The 15,246-nt window shown below is 44.0% G+C and overlaps 3 protein-coding genes across 3 annotated transcripts; 1 reads left to right on the top strand and 2 right to left on the bottom strand.

Annotated features, from left to right (window-relative positions):
* Nucleotides 1–9,049: 9,049 nt before the first annotated feature.
* On the top strand, nt 9,050–12,674 carry CCR75_006690 (uncharacterized protein; the record flags this gene model as incomplete). Its single annotated transcript, XM_067964758.1, is given in 3 exon segments — nt 9,050–10,306; nt 10,317–10,511; nt 10,581–12,674. The coding sequence occupies 3 exon segments, from the start codon at nt 9,050–9,052 to the stop codon at nt 10,665–10,667; spliced, it is 1,539 nt and encodes a 512-aa protein (XP_067823742.1). The 3' UTR covers nt 10,668–12,674.
* CCR75_006691 (uncharacterized protein) lies at nt 10,821–12,572 on the bottom strand (the record flags this gene model as incomplete). Its single annotated transcript, XM_067964759.1, has 1 exon — nt 10,821–12,572. The coding sequence occupies one exon, from the start codon at nt 12,570–12,572 to the stop codon at nt 10,821–10,823; it is 1,752 nt and encodes a 583-aa protein (XP_067823743.1).
* A 124-nt stretch (nt 12,675–12,798) lies between the features above and the next one.
* On the bottom strand, nt 12,799–14,634 carry CCR75_006692 (uncharacterized protein; the record flags this gene model as incomplete). Its single annotated transcript, XM_067964760.1, has 1 exon — nt 12,799–14,634. The coding sequence occupies one exon, from the start codon at nt 14,632–14,634 to the stop codon at nt 12,799–12,801; it is 1,836 nt and encodes a 611-aa protein (XP_067823744.1).
* Between the last annotated feature and the right edge of the window lie 612 nt (nt 14,635–15,246).

Raw genomic sequence — 15,246 nt, 5'->3', positions numbered from 1 at the left:
TTGTGCGGCTTATGTCATAGACGAGCAGTATGCATATTTGCTACGGCCTTAAGAGCAATGCGTTTAGGACTCGGACATTATATTGCCACTACGATTGCTTGCGAGGTGGGTTAATGCGCTTTCGCTAACGGCTTTTGTGCTATTGCACTGATGCAGATGATCCTCCGACGCATCGCTGTTCCTCACGATGTCGGACTCAAGTATCGAATCTTTTATATTGCACGCGAGCATGCTCTTAGCGGTCATCTCGGTCGGAAAAGACAGACGGCTTGGTTAGCCACATATTTGGTGACCCAAATTCTATGAATGGGGTAGCACGTACGCGCGGACATGCGACACGTACCAGTCAATAGGTTAAAATCTCGGCGCATGCGACGGCGCTGATTGCCAATTTACCCGTTTGAGAATAAGTTTGCCACTTGGCTCCCTATTTGTCAAATGTAGAGCCTTCGGGGCTCGAGTGCAAAACGCAGCACTAAGCGCTTAAAGTACCCACTGGGTGCTGGAAGTCCATCACTATCAATTTTGGTGGCATACCGAAGGCTTTGAATGGCAGTGCACGCATCGTTGGTTTTTATAACAGCTTGAATTATCGTTTCACTGGTAGTCTTGGAAGTCGATATTCCGGGTGCTATCGACTTAATTGGACATGTCCACAGCAGATTATTCCCATGCAAATGGTCAGCTCATCGCGTAAATTGCGTCATTGAAGGCGTTCTGCGCAGTGTGTATGCTAAAACACCTGAGCGTTGGAGCATAATGCTCCCTGTTGCTGAGTTTGCATTGGAAATACTGTTTATGCCTCTACAGGCTCTGCTCCGTCTTATGTAAAAAGCCTCTCCCTTGTGTTCTATTAACACTGCCACTAAGCGGCTCCGAACTTGGGGGGGTATTGACCGATCAACCAATAAAACCGCAAAAAAACAAGCAAAATTAGCTCTACGCTGATCACAACATTGTAATTATTCGAAAGCAAAATAAGCAGCTTCTCGCGACGTGATTACATGTCTTACGACATGTGCATGACGCAATGGCTATGGACCAAGCAGGACAAAGATAACAAGTTCATGCTTAAGGCAGCATAATGACGATTCTACGGTCTGTGTCCGAGCATTACTTAATGCTATAATCCCACCTATAAATATAGTGTCTGCGGTCTTCATACCAAATTGCGCCTTCGCTTTATTGCATTTCTCACACAAACATATCGGTAAGTGGTACAGGGCACAAACGCGGGGAACCGAAGGACACGCTAACACAGTTCAAACTGTGCGCAAACTTAAAAGATAAAACTCGATACACAAACCAAAGCCGGGAATGCAGATGTGACCCGTATAATGATAAAGCAGCACTTATTGTGCTGTATTGAGGCACAAAGTGCTTATACCCCTGCCAAAGCAGGGTGGGCCATTGAAAAGGACATGCAAAGACTGACGCATATAGCACCGAACTATCAAAGTTGCGTTCAGGTCTGATAAGCACAGACGCGACTGACTGGCGATGAATCGTCATGAGAGTTAAAGAATACCAGAGCACTAACCGCAGCTCATGATGGTCGCTCGAACTTGACGAGCATGGTCCATAAAAGACGAATTATAGGATGGTGACTTGAGGATTGTAAATTGTCGTCCACCGAAAACAGGATCAATAGATTTTCGCTGTCAACACGATAAAATATTGCTCATTGATTTCACAGGCAAATCTTTAATTTACGTAAGTAATTCTTTAAAAGAAATATTGACAGCATCCCGCGATTAAGTTTTTCAAATAATTACCAATCAGAATGAAAATTTGACATCCTTGAAAACGCACACAAACTTGATGCATTTTTTACCTCGCTTACGCTTAACGCTTTCAAAAAGCATTCATAGTTTGCGCAATACGCATTATTTGACAAGTTCCAAGTATAGATTACAATGCCCTTGGATTTGTGAGTGCCCGTCCAGACATTTGCAAGCGAAAGCATTATCGTACAGAACGACTTGATTACGATTGTATTCCATTCAGTTTTTCTTGGGGACATCGAAGTTTTTCGAGATACGACGACGTCTGATGCTCCCTCTTCCCCGGGGTGCCGGCTTGCAAGCTCCGAAGCTGCGATTGTCGCGGCAAGATTGCCGCTAGAGGAGAAGCGAGCTTACGCAGCAGAGCTAGTAGAAAGCGTAGAAACTAATGGCAAAATAGAACTTAGAAAAAAACAAAAGCATACTGCGAAATTATACTGGCCGCCGTAGATTTCGTAGCGTTAAAATATGTTTCGATGATTCTTGCCAATTGTTGCCGCAAAAGCTGTTGTTCATGCAAATTTAACGGGGTATCCCGTTACATAAATATTATTTCACAAAAAAAAAAAAAAAACATTTATCGATAAAAGGAATAAATTGAGAAGTACAAATTTATGATCTTCTTTACATTTTACATTTAGTTCCAATATAAACAAATTTGGTAATATTGACGCTGTAAGACATCATTTCTATTGATGGGTTGATGTAAGTTTAAATCAATCCCGTTAAACGTCACTCGACACGGTTGTGCGGTGCGGAAGTAAGCGCCATACATAGTAAGTTATTAATATAATGAAGTCGGTAGTAGATAGAAGATCGTTACGTAGGAACTTAATATATAATGATCGGTTAACTTTTTTTAAATTCTAAAGCCTTAGAATTAACCTTTAGTAGCTATGTCTTTTTAGCTAATTAGAACCTTTCTCTGCTGTCGTTTACGTGGAGGGCCACTACGCCTATCATTGTTATCAACATTTAAAAACTCATTAGTGTAGCGGCCCATTTTTTGACCAGGATTACATTACTGTAATCTTCTGTGACATGAAGAGCGAGGTTTCTCGCTCCCTACATACGAGAAATCCATAGGTTTTGGACCTCCGTTCTCTGTCATCTCGGAGGACGATAAGCACCGGAGTGGACGAAAGCCTGTCTTAGGCTGAAGTCCTCCTGTTTCGCAACATAGATTGCTTAATTAAGTGTCTTTAATTCGAGCCAGAACAGGTGGGACTAGACAGGACCGTCTGCAAGACCTTTAATAAAAACACCTGCCTGTGTTTGTTCATTAATTGGATGACTCACGATACAACTGACCAGGTATCATGCATGTTGGGCATAAGCGTGAAGGTCACGCTTGCCCTGCTGCAAATCCAGGAGCTCGGCTCGAGCCCTGAATCTGGCACGTGACAGCTCAAATTTTTGCCTGAGCTGTGTCGTAAAGGCCTCATACGACCGAAAAACTAATGGGTCGTGAAGCTTGAGCCCCAAGGCCCAAGATTTGGCACGTCCGGCTAAGTTGGATATGTCAAATTCCCCTTTGGTCGCATAATCACAGACACGGCGAGCTGTTATGGCGTCGTCCAATTCGACGAGCCATCTCAAAAGAAGGTCGCCTTCGGCTGCCTTAAACTTAGAGATTTCTATCTTTCAGTTTCGGGTCGATGCGAAAGCGTCGGCCCATTAGTGGTTTGTGCTGCTGTTTCAACACTTCCAACTTCGAGTTTGTGTTGCCTGAACTCGGCTATGGCCGCATGTTGTTCATCTGTGTTCAGAGTGAACAGCATGGCGCCAACGACTGGCCTGCCTTCGAGCGTACTCATTCATCCGATAGCTCTCCATTCAAGCAAACCTTTCTTGCGTTGCGTGATAACCTTCTTGAGGGGCTTAAAAACTTTCTCCTTCTTCATCCAACACGTCCATGTTAGATGGAGTCGTTGAACGGACAACAAAGTGCTACCATGTGTAACGGGGCATTCTTTGCTAGTACTCGACAACTTACACTGATTACAGTGAAAGCGGGTTGGCTCGGATACTCTCGTATACGACGTGCAGAGGAAGATTACAGGAAGCTAAGTAGTCTTAGCTCCCAAAGGTTTGTTTAAGGGTTTTAGAATAGTGAAAAGTAAAACTGTATTAATATATAAAGTTCCTACGTAATGAGCTTCTATCTGTTACTGACTTTTTATATTAATAACAAACTATGTATGGCGCCTACTTGCTCACCGCACAATCGTGTCTTAAAACGATTGGCGGGGTTGATTCAAAGTTAAATCAACTAATCATCGCACTATTGTGTTATTGCGTCAATATTACCAAATTTGGTGATATTGAAACTGGTAAGTCAAATTATTAATAAAACCCATGAATTTGTACTTCTTATTTATTTCCTTTTAAAGGAAATGATATAGGTGGAACGGAAAACCCCGTTACATTAGTGGTTTAACATTATTAAGATTTCATGCCTGCACTTGGCAATTTGATACTACATTCATTATCCTTAAGCAGATAGATAAGATTGACCACGATGTACACGACCTAATATATGTACAGAGCTATTCGTAAAGTTATCTAGCATGTAAAAAATGCATACATGCAAATTCATAGAAGGCAAATTGTGCAGAAATACTCTAAATACCAAAAAAGCAAAAAAAAATCAGCTCCAACATTATTTGCGCTTACCAATATCTACATGGTACTGAGTGCCTCTGTAGTACAGTAGAACCTGTCTAAAATAATATTGTGCTGAATATTAAACCCCTTAAATAAATAATTTACCTCCGTCCCAAGGTCGGCCACATACATTAATTTGATAAACCTCTGAAATTTAATTATTAAATGCAATTGAGAGTCCCATTTTTTATTAATTTATTATTCATATACTTATTTGATGAAAGAATTCAGATACTGTAAAATTATCTTAAGCACTACCTAAACACGTCTGAAGGAATCTCGTATGTCAGGCTGAAACATTTGGTTTGTGCGAATTGCACCAACCCTGTCCTTCATCTGCTGTACTGATTTGAGGAAATCCAACGCATCGCCATCCTGTTGCAGCCAGAACGTCTCAAGCAACTAGAGTGCTTTCTGAGCATCCACGACAGTGATCTTAGGGGTTCCTGGCTGTCATCCTGCTCGTCTTCAGGCTGAGTCGGAAGGTGGTCCTCAATGATATCATCCACATCTGGAATGTACGAGGCAATCCGCTCAGCAGGATAGTCTTGCAGATTGCGGATGTCCATCGGGTTGGAATACCTGACGCGTCCAATCTTCTGTTCCAGTTCCACCATGACTTCATGGTCAAGACACTGCTCATCGAGGACTGAACAGAATAGCCGGACACAGTTGTGAATGGTCTTAGTGCGAAATTCGTTAGCCCATGCTGAGACAGACATCTGGATAGCATGAAGGATGTTAATCTTTGCCGGCTCAACGATACCATTGTCGAGATCCTTAATGAGCATACGGTTAAAGCTGCGCTCAAGTACGCTTTGAGGTTGCGGATGATTCCCTGGTCAAAAGGCTGAAGCATTGACGTCATGTTGGGCGGAAGGTATTGGATTGTCGAGTTGCGAAGTGTGTTTCGCTGCGGCAGATCAGCAAGCGGGACGCGTGTACTGCAGCTGTTTAGGACCAGCAGCACCTTGCGGTTTGTCATCCTCCGATCGAAGTCTCTCAGCCACTCCAAGAAGGTGATTTCTATCATCCAGGCCTTCTTGTCGCTGCGATACTGACAGCCAAGGTTCTGGAGATTGACATGGCGGAAGCAGCGAGGAGTGGTGTACTTGCCAATGATTCATAGGGGCATTTTGTCGGACCCATCACCATTGCAGCAGACAGCCACAGTTATCCGTTCTTGGTTTTTTACCGCCGCTCCAGCTGCCGTGTTGCAAGCGAATTGTCAGCCTGAAACAGAAAATGTGCATTGGCCACCAGATAAAATTATATTTGATGTCCTTTGCAGAGTGTTTACCTGCATCCGATAGAACAAGCCCGTCTCATCCATGTTGTAGATTTCCTTCCAATCATACTGATTGAGGACCTCATGTAGTGGAGGAAGTGTGTCCTTCACAGCAACCATGTCCACCGAGCCGCTCTCTCCGAAGCGGCGATAAAGGATTCCAGCCATCCATTAGAAAACTGGAATGGCTCATATCCTGGACGAAGACGGTCCAGAATACGCTCTGCATGTTCACGGACAAGATCTCTGCTAAGATTGATGCAATCCTGGTGGGCAGTGAATCAAGCTAGCAGAGCTGATTCTATCAGTAAATACTTATTGCACACTGGCGATGGCACTCATGTTGCTGTCCTCTGAAAGCCGAAGAAGGTCTGCCTTCCTCTTCAGTGAGTTGGAGACCGTCGCCTGGCTGAATCTCAGCTGATAATTTTCCTGAAGCCTATCGACAAGCTGAGCTTGAGTCAGTGCGGGATTCTCTGCGTGATATTTGCAGAGAGCCACACGGACATCGTCCGTCATTGTGGTGTGGCTTGCTCCTCTTAGAGGCCTTGACTATGTGCTGCTGAGTTGTTCTTATGGAATTGGGGGAAGAGGCCTTTCTTTTATAACCAATATCCTTCAAAAAAGCGAAATAATTATTTATTTGTAAGAATTACACCTATCTAAACTTGTACCCTCTCTTAATTATTAAATAAATAGGCGCCCTAGAATTATTAAGTTAGACAGTATCTACTGTAGCATAGCGGCGCCGAAGACTGAAATACTTAATTTGTTGCCAATTTCTTATGATTTTTTGCATTGTCCTCTTTTAAAAACCTCCAGCAAGAGCTTCCTACTTTTGATAGCATAAAATTCATTCGGCTGCGGCTCGAGTCGTGGGTAAGCCTATGGGTAAAGGGCCTAGACGTGTGTGGCATTTGCGAATAAGTCACAGAAAGCGCTATTCCACTACGATTTGCTGTTCATTTCGCAATACATGGAATGGTCTAATCGTACGTGCAATATTGGAGATGCAGATGGACTGTTACTGGATTAGCTCAACTTGATTTGCAAAATAGCGTATAACTTTCGTAAGGAAATATGACGAAGGCGAAAATCGGTGTAATGACATTCTCATGATTTGCAGCTGTCAAAGTTGCCAGGTTACGGAGTGCTGATAAGCAGGGCGACTCCGTTACGATCACCAATTTTAAAAAAATCGTGGATGTTAGTGGTCGCCTTTCGCACTTTTAATCTACGCTTCAAATTTATACTTTTTAGACAACAGAAGTTTTACTTGTCGTTGCAACAGCAAAATATCGTTATATTAAAAAGTTTCTTAAATGTCAAGCCTTCCACTTTGCAGTCCTAGCTATGCTCTCTTTGTCGACAAGCATCTGCGATTCTAGCGCATCTCCAATAATCAAACGTTGTCTCACCACATCACCCTGATAGCTCCACCATGTAGGACGACGCCCAGAGGCTCTTTATCGCACACATGGAAGTTTAAGACACAGCGTCCTCCCTGAGCAGCCTTCTACTCCTTAATCAAAATGTAAACGGCGTGAATAACACCGGGGATGTATCTATCAACAGAAGAAGCATTATGTAAAGGGGCATGACACGACAAATGAGGACGGATGCATACCCGAGAAGAGTAAGCAAGCAATTTATGGCTAGATCCTTGGTGCAGCCAACCTGGAAAAAAACACCGACGGGAGGAATGATGACAGAGCAAATCAGTCGAGGAATGTCACCGCAAGTAATCGCCATCTTGCGAATCTGCTTAATTGAATTATGGCTTAAATTTTAGAAACGAAGACTAATCCATGGTGTTTATTGATTGGTCAATTTAATCATGTAACTTATAACGATTTCAGTTTCAAAATTTCGCGACCCAATCGGCGGGCGCTATGACAGCCGCCACCAGTTGCAAAAAGATATTTGGAGCCACTTTAAAGGATTTTATGGATCCGTTTCAAGAATGGAACTGGAGGTTATGCTATCAAATTTTAACGATGACGATCGACCACTCAATCATAGCTTATTGTGACTGGGCTGCTGACTATGATGTCAGAGGCAGGAAGCCAAAATATTGATGGCAAGAGCCATTTAAACCGAAGGTTCTGTGGCAGTCAATTCGTGTATTGTCCCCTACTTATTTATTTAGGTTCTGAAAAAAATTAGTGCAACTTGTAACACTATATCCTCAGATCAGGTTACTCGATCTAAGGGCGATTCTTTCATGAAGAAGGCAAGATAACACCGAAGACAAATGTAAAAAAAAATTGTCGTGTTAAAGCTGCTGTTTGTATGCCAGCGATTTTATTGTTAAGACGCTCTTATCTTATAAAACCAACCGATAACGACGATCTTGTTAACAGCTGAGCGAATATTATCTGTCGAATATCTACTGATTATTGATTTGAGTTGTTCACGGGCTATTCAGAATAATGCAAAAGTTGACATTTTAAATTCATAGAATACCTTTTTGAAAATACTGGTGTAAGTCAGTTTGCGAAACCGGCGTTTTAGATAATTGGGAAAAATTGCAGAACGAAATTGCTGCGAAAATGATATGGTGCTCTCGACGCCAATTGTAACGGGGCACTACGACTTGTACTGCTTCAGTACAAGTCCACTTCACACTGCTTCAGTTGCGAGTGGTGCCCTACGTTATTTCACGTACACTACTACGTGCAGAGGAAATTTTCTCTTTAAGGCAACTAGCTTTAAGAGGGTAAAATGAAAACTGTAGTAAATATAATTAAGTGTCTCTTGTTCTATCTTTGTAAAGTCTAATTTAATTATAATCTAACACTAAACATGTAAATGAATTCTGATTAGTCTGCGGAATAAATAGGTATAATGGTCTGTACCTTAAGAATTCTGAATATTACTATATTAAGTAATATCCTCCAGATATTATCTACCTTTTAGATAATATATTAATTAGCAACCTTTAAGTGTTAATAACATGTAACGATACACCCCGTTACAAGTTGTGTCTGTGGCCATAGCCGCGGCCATAAATAAATTATAAGAGCTTATTTAGTAGTGTGTGTCTTGTCACAGCCACTTATAGCAATTTCAGCTTTAGACTAACAATCAGGTCCTACAGTATAAGTTTATTATGCTTGCTGTACTAATTTTCACGCTATGCCTTTGTGTCGCGCCAAGCATTCACATCACGCTCTTCCTTCCGTTAAGGAATTTTGATGAACCTTATTCATGCCGAATATGGAAAAGCAAAACGTTAAATCGAAAATTGTTACCTATACGCCTAGTCGATATCTTCAGGCGGATCATTTCTTAATTAAAGGCTAATTTCATGGTGTCGTCGTTTCCAACGTCGTTGCCTCCGCATGTGCCGTCAACACTTCACGTAACAGCATCAGACATTAGTCTTTTCGCCTCCACTGTAGAGGAAAATGATGCTCCTGAATTTGAGCAGTTGGCGGTGCGCGCCTTGGCGAGCGAGGAGCAAATGGGTGGTAAAAAAAACAACACGCTCGGCCTGGAGCTGCTGGAGGCACTGCGACTAGGCAAAAGCAACTTCTTGCTCGCTTACAATACACGCGCTGGTATTGCAGTCTTACTGCGTCTGCTAAAATTTTTGCAACGACGCGACTGGAAGGCAGCAGCTAATCTGCCGCAATTGCTGGACGAAAAGTACCTAAACTTTCGCGTAGACGCTGTGCGGCTCGGCCTCTTTCTAGGGTGGTTCACGGGTGGTTACAAAGGACTGAAGGCACTGCTACCGTTGCTGTTACGGCGAATTGTTCCTATAAAGCAGCTTAGAGACGAGGGGGAGCTAAAGAAGATTGCGGCCTCAGGGTCTGGAGCCATTGCTGCTCTTGCGCTAGGTTTCATGGACCCAAAAAGACGTCGATCGTTCGCGCTTTATGCCCTTACAAGAGCACTACAGTGTGGATATAACACTGCAAAACGACAAAAACGATGGCACTTCTGGGGTAGTGACTGGCAATACGGCGACGCGTTACTGTTTGCCCTATCGTGTGCGCAGGTCATGTACGCATATATCATGAGGCCGTCAACGCTACCCTCGGATTATTTTGACTTTATTCAGCGGACAGGTCCGGTCGAGCCGGAAACTCTTGAAATGGTGCACAATGTAAATCGTGGAGATCCCGTTAGCGCTGCGACTTTTCAAAAGCTGATGGATCGAAAGCCGGGGATCCCTAGAGCGCTGCCGCTGCCAACAGACATCGTTTCATGCAGGCTTGTGCACGCAAATGCCGACTCGTGCTTGGTTGGAGCGCTTTTGTGCTTTAAGCGTGCTTTTCAAAAGACTTTTCCGCTGTACTTGTCGCTGTTTATTGTGCCAAATATGGTCATCCATTTCGAGCGCTTTCTACGAAAGCCCTTCGAAACTCTGGCGCAATCTACGTTCGGCGCAATTCGATCCAACTGCTTCTTAGCGTCATATGTGACTCTCTATTTGTCCCTTGTGTGCTTACATCGCCGCGTCGTCAGCGCAGACCACCGGTTCTTTTATTATTTGGCGGGATTCGGAGCTTCAATAACAATTCTTTTAGAGCCAAAAAGCCGACGATCTGGTATTTTTGTATTTTTAGGCATTCTGTCAGAAAGATGTGAAGCTCATCCGTAACCTCGCTTTGTTGTGCACAGAATTAGCCTTGTATGTGCTGCCACGCGCTATTGACAGCTTGGCAATGATCCTGCAAGACCGTCAAGTCTGCTTTGGCTTTAAATATGCCGAAGTTGTTCTGTTTTCAGCCTCAATGTCGGTAATGATGTACTGTTATGAGGTAAGTTCAGTTACCGTGGTATAATATCGGCTTTAAGATGCTTACGATAGTACTATGTCTCATAATTAGGAGGAAATGGAGTCTATGAGTCCGTTGCTGTACAACACGATGAAGCGATTCCTCCAGACTTCAACTGACAAAAAAATCAATACGTAGCATCACTCGAGAGAAAAATTGAACAATTATTCGCAACCACTCTTAATAACGGCGATTCCTAATGAAATTAAAGTCGATTGTCTTGCGCAGCTGACGCAGTACAGGTAGTTGTCTAATGCACTTGGTAGATTAAAGGCAGTTTCTAACTTGTCCTTAAAGTCGTGCGATGCGAACGCTGTGCACGCTCGTTAAATCCTTAAGAACGTTTATAGTCTCAGTAGAAGGCATTGAATCGAGCGCGAGAATACCAAGAGGATACTTTACGTTGCTCTGGCGAGCAAGGCCGAAATAAGCAATGTTAATTTTCGCCTTGGACAGCTCACTTAGAATGCCGGCGATTGCTCCTGGAACATCGTCATTGTTAAATACCAATATGTTGCCTTTTGGACGAAAGGCAGGAAAATCCGAGTATCCATCCACGTGCACGATTCGTGGGTCCTCACCAAATACACTACCCTTCACAACGAGGCGGTCTTTGCTCTTTGTCTCAACGACAACAGTTAAGCAATTCTTTAAGTTGCGGCGCGCAGCCGCCGAATCACTTTCTAAATCACCTTGGCGCACGTCAATGCCGTTAGCCATCGTTAACAATGACGAATTTAGCAAACTAATTCGGAGTTGTCCTCCGTTTTCTTTGTTTTTTTCCATGCTTTCAAGCATGCCTTTTAAAAGCGAGTTTTGAATAGCCTGGCGAGCCTTTGGTGTAGTAATGTCAATTTGTAATCCCCCCGACGTAGCAATATAAATCTTGGTGATCTGATCCTTCGGGTCGGCTGACAGCGTGAGTTGGTGCACAAAACGGCCAAGGGACACACTCAGGTCCAGAAATGGCTTCATCTCCGGTTGCAACGTCAGTGGCATGAATACACCGTTAGCTACACCACGGTAGTATCGCTGAGCCAGGGCATCGCCGACGTTCTCCGCCAACAGACGGTATTTGCGACTTAGCAGTATGTTGTCGGATGCCGCACCGTCTTCATGGGCACGGATTATGACGTTTTTTTGCTTCATTAGCTTGGACCACGCTGGCGACAATTCCACGTTTTCCGTCAATTCTACCGATTGAAGTATATCTAATGCCACGCCTCCAATCTTCCCTGACTCTAGGCCTCGCAAAAGCGTCTTCTCGTTTAGCAGCCCATGGCTACCTCGATATTCTGCCACAGACACAATTTTAACGCCTGCTTTGCACTTTTCCAATGCCTCGTCTCCAAACATGCCACGGGTCCGCGCCGTCAACGGAGCGTGAAAAGTTATGAAGTCACAAGTATGATACAGGGTGTCCAAGGAAACACACTTTACTCCCATGAGATCGGCTGCTTCCTGGTTCACATTTGGGTCAAAGCCATAGATCTGCAGACCAAGGGTACGTGCGATGTCGACTACACGCCGTCCAGCTTGTCCAATGCCTACAACTCCCAGAATCTTCCCCGCCAGTTCTGTGCCGACGAGATGCTGCCGATCCAACGGTTCGCTTGAGCGCATATAGGCCATACTACGTGGCAGATGTCGCGCTAATTCAATCAGAAGACTGAGGCCGTATTCAGCTTCGACAGACGAGCGGTCACCTACCTGTTTAGAATCAAGCTGCAGAAGCATTATACCCTGATTCGTGGCCTCCATTAGATCAATATCCTCGCTGGGAATTGAGGCGGCAGGCACAGCGACCAATTGCAGCTTATGCTTGGTACCCACGCTTAACAAGTTGCTTGACAGCTTCGTTCCAGGCGCTGCTATTAGCGCGTCATAATTTTTTACTACTGATGTCAGATACTCATCCGAAACGGCACGAACTTGGTCGACCGTATGGCCACGCTGAACGAGCACCTGAGCGCATGAAACCTCAGAAACATGCTCAGGAATGTCAATCAAAAGAATACGTTTGGATCGTTTTGTCGTCAGCATTCTGTTGCGTGGAGACTGCAAGGCAATAGGCCGCCGCGTGAAGAGGGTGCGTCGCATTGCTTCCTTGATAAGTCTAGACTATCTACTCCTTCGTTTTGGTACTTTATATGGAACAAATAGCGCCAGGGTTTGAGCTTTTAAAACGTTCCGAGTCGTTTTAACGTTTACGTTTCCCTTTAGTAAATTGATCGCAATTATTTGAGTTCCATACTCGTAAAACTATTATTCATCGCGACGACGCCCTTCTTACTTTAAGCTTTTTAGCTAGTCGGTCTCGAGCCGAATCTCCCTTACGCCTTCGACTACTAACACCGTGGCTACCATGGGTTTGATCGGTACCACTTGACAGCGGTCGCGAAGGTCGTACCTTCCCTGATGGTGTCGACGGAACACTTGGATTAGAAGAATACCTTTGTAGCATAAGTCCTTTGCCCCTTAGCGACGGTGAAACTTCAGACTGGGATAACGCAATTCGAACACGCCCGCTCGTTTTTGTTGTGGTAATATCAGCATTCGGCATCGGCCGACCTCGTTTGCGCTGATGCGAGTCAACAAATTGCGTAGTTTGCAGTCCTTGTGTGCAACTTCTTCTTCCCTCTACGTGAACGCGATTTCGATCATAGCTTGGAGACCTAGTGAGCATTTGAGCCAATCCTGGCGGTGGTGACACGGGAGGAGGTGGAATGGATGAAGAATACGCTGCCGACACAGGACGAGAATAAGATAATTGCGTAAGAGATTTACCCTTATCTGCTGTCAATTCTTTGTTTCGTTTAGTAAGCCTTCTTTTAACTTGCGTTGAGATTGTCGTTGGCTCGACTGAGCTTGCTGCTGAGCGCCCATCAAGTAAACTCGCATTTCTGCTTAGCCGACGGCCTATTCGCTTCCCCTTGCGGCTTCTCATTAGCTGACGATCGCGAGACTCGCCACTTTCCGATGCAGGTTCACATTGGCGGCCCTTCATAATACATCGTGGGCACTGATAATCATCCGCTGGTTCTTCGGTCATCGGGATTCCAACACACATCGTATGTTGCCACGTTTTGCAGCTATCGCACTCTACCATACGATGCCCATCATCATGGTTGGGTTGGCGACGAATATCACACTCGCAGTCGAAGATCCAACCACAACGGAAACACAAAAACTTCTCCTGAGCAACAGCCTCAGGCTGTTTGTTTGCACATTTAGCATGGACCCAGTGTGAGCAACTGTCGCATTGGATCATTAAAGTTCCGTCATCGTAATTTTTTTTATTCAGTCCACAAGAGCAATCCACAACCCACTCATCCTCAGTTACATCCTTACCCTTAGCAGCATCGTTTGTGTGATGCCTCTTGAAGCTTGTGGATTTTTTACGCCGTTGTGAGCTGGCACTTTTATGTCGCCGCTTGGACTGCGACGACTTCTTTTTCTTTGACCGCTGGGCTTGTCGCCGTTCTTGGTGCCGTTTTCTGGCATCTGCTATCACTTCCTCTTTTTCTTTCTCATTCAGCTGCAGCTCTTTGAATGCTACCCGCTGGCGCAGAGCTATGAGTGAGTCGACTGCTGCTGCTGGTAGACGTGGGTATGAGCCATCGAGGCACGAGCTTTCATCGCTTTCACTGCTAAAATCCTCATCTGTTGGGTCATTTTCATCGTAGGCCCCCTCTTGTTCATCCTCTGTATCGATCAACACCCTTTCTTCTTCCTCTTGGTCACTTCCGTCGGCAAAGTTTTCAATGCTTGAGTCATACTTGTTCCCATTGACGTAATGATCGTCAACTTTCTCTCTTTTGTGATCGTCTCCAATATTTTTACTGCCGTTGTTTGTAGGTGGTGGTGACGCCACGCTATAAAAGTTACCGGAGTTGGCATTTGAGACAGAGCTAGATCTACTGGAAGTGCTTCTGCCTTCGCTGCTGCTACTGGACGAGGACGGACATGGACTGCTGGGCGAATTGTCTTGATAAATGCTCCCTTCCCCTTTGCGCTCCGCTGTCGCATTCTGTTGATTGGAACTGTACGAGTCTTCAGCGTCCAATGGTAGCGTCACGATATCCCTGAGCGCTGCCAAGTGCATCCCAGCCTCGTAAATAAATACTGAGTAGATAGTAAGCCGATGCCTTAAGAGGCACAGCCAGAATGTAAAATCCGACGTCCACGAACGCACCTTCACTTTCTAGTGCTTTACTATCTCAAAAAAAACATACAATTATGTTGAAATTATCAATTTTATAGATTCACAAAAGAAGAGGCAATTATTACATTCAAATTACTCTTGAGAATAATTTCCGAATTGAGAATAATATATGCTCCCGTACACTTAAATACCGCTACCTGCATCTACAACGATAAATTGGAATTCTGAAATAATAATATTAGGCCATTGCTATATTTACTTTGCTATTTGAACACCCCGACTTAAAGCCAATCAGAACGCATATCTATTTAAATGCACCCTTTGCTAATCACAGCCTGTATATCCATCGTTTGCTGGTACAGTAGAACCCCTCTAAAGTAATACGCTCTAAAGTAATAATACGTCCTAAGTAATAAAATTTCGTGGTCCCGAGTTGGGACTTAAGGTTAAAGTAATATTTTGCCAAAGTAATAAAGTAATATTTTTTAAAGTCCCACTATTAGTAGACACATACCCCAAAAGTAATATATTAAGTTGTATCTAAAAAAAAAA

The sequence above is a fragment of the Bremia lactucae genome, linkage group LG19 (genome assembly GCF_004359215.1).
Source record: "Bremia lactucae strain SF5 linkage group LG19, whole genome shotgun sequence".
In the NCBI taxonomy this organism is placed as follows: domain Eukaryota; phylum Oomycota; class Peronosporomycetes; order Peronosporales; family Peronosporaceae; genus Bremia; species Bremia lactucae.
The sequence above is the reverse complement of the archived record's forward strand: the minus strand, read 5'-3'. Positions and strand labels throughout refer to the sequence as shown.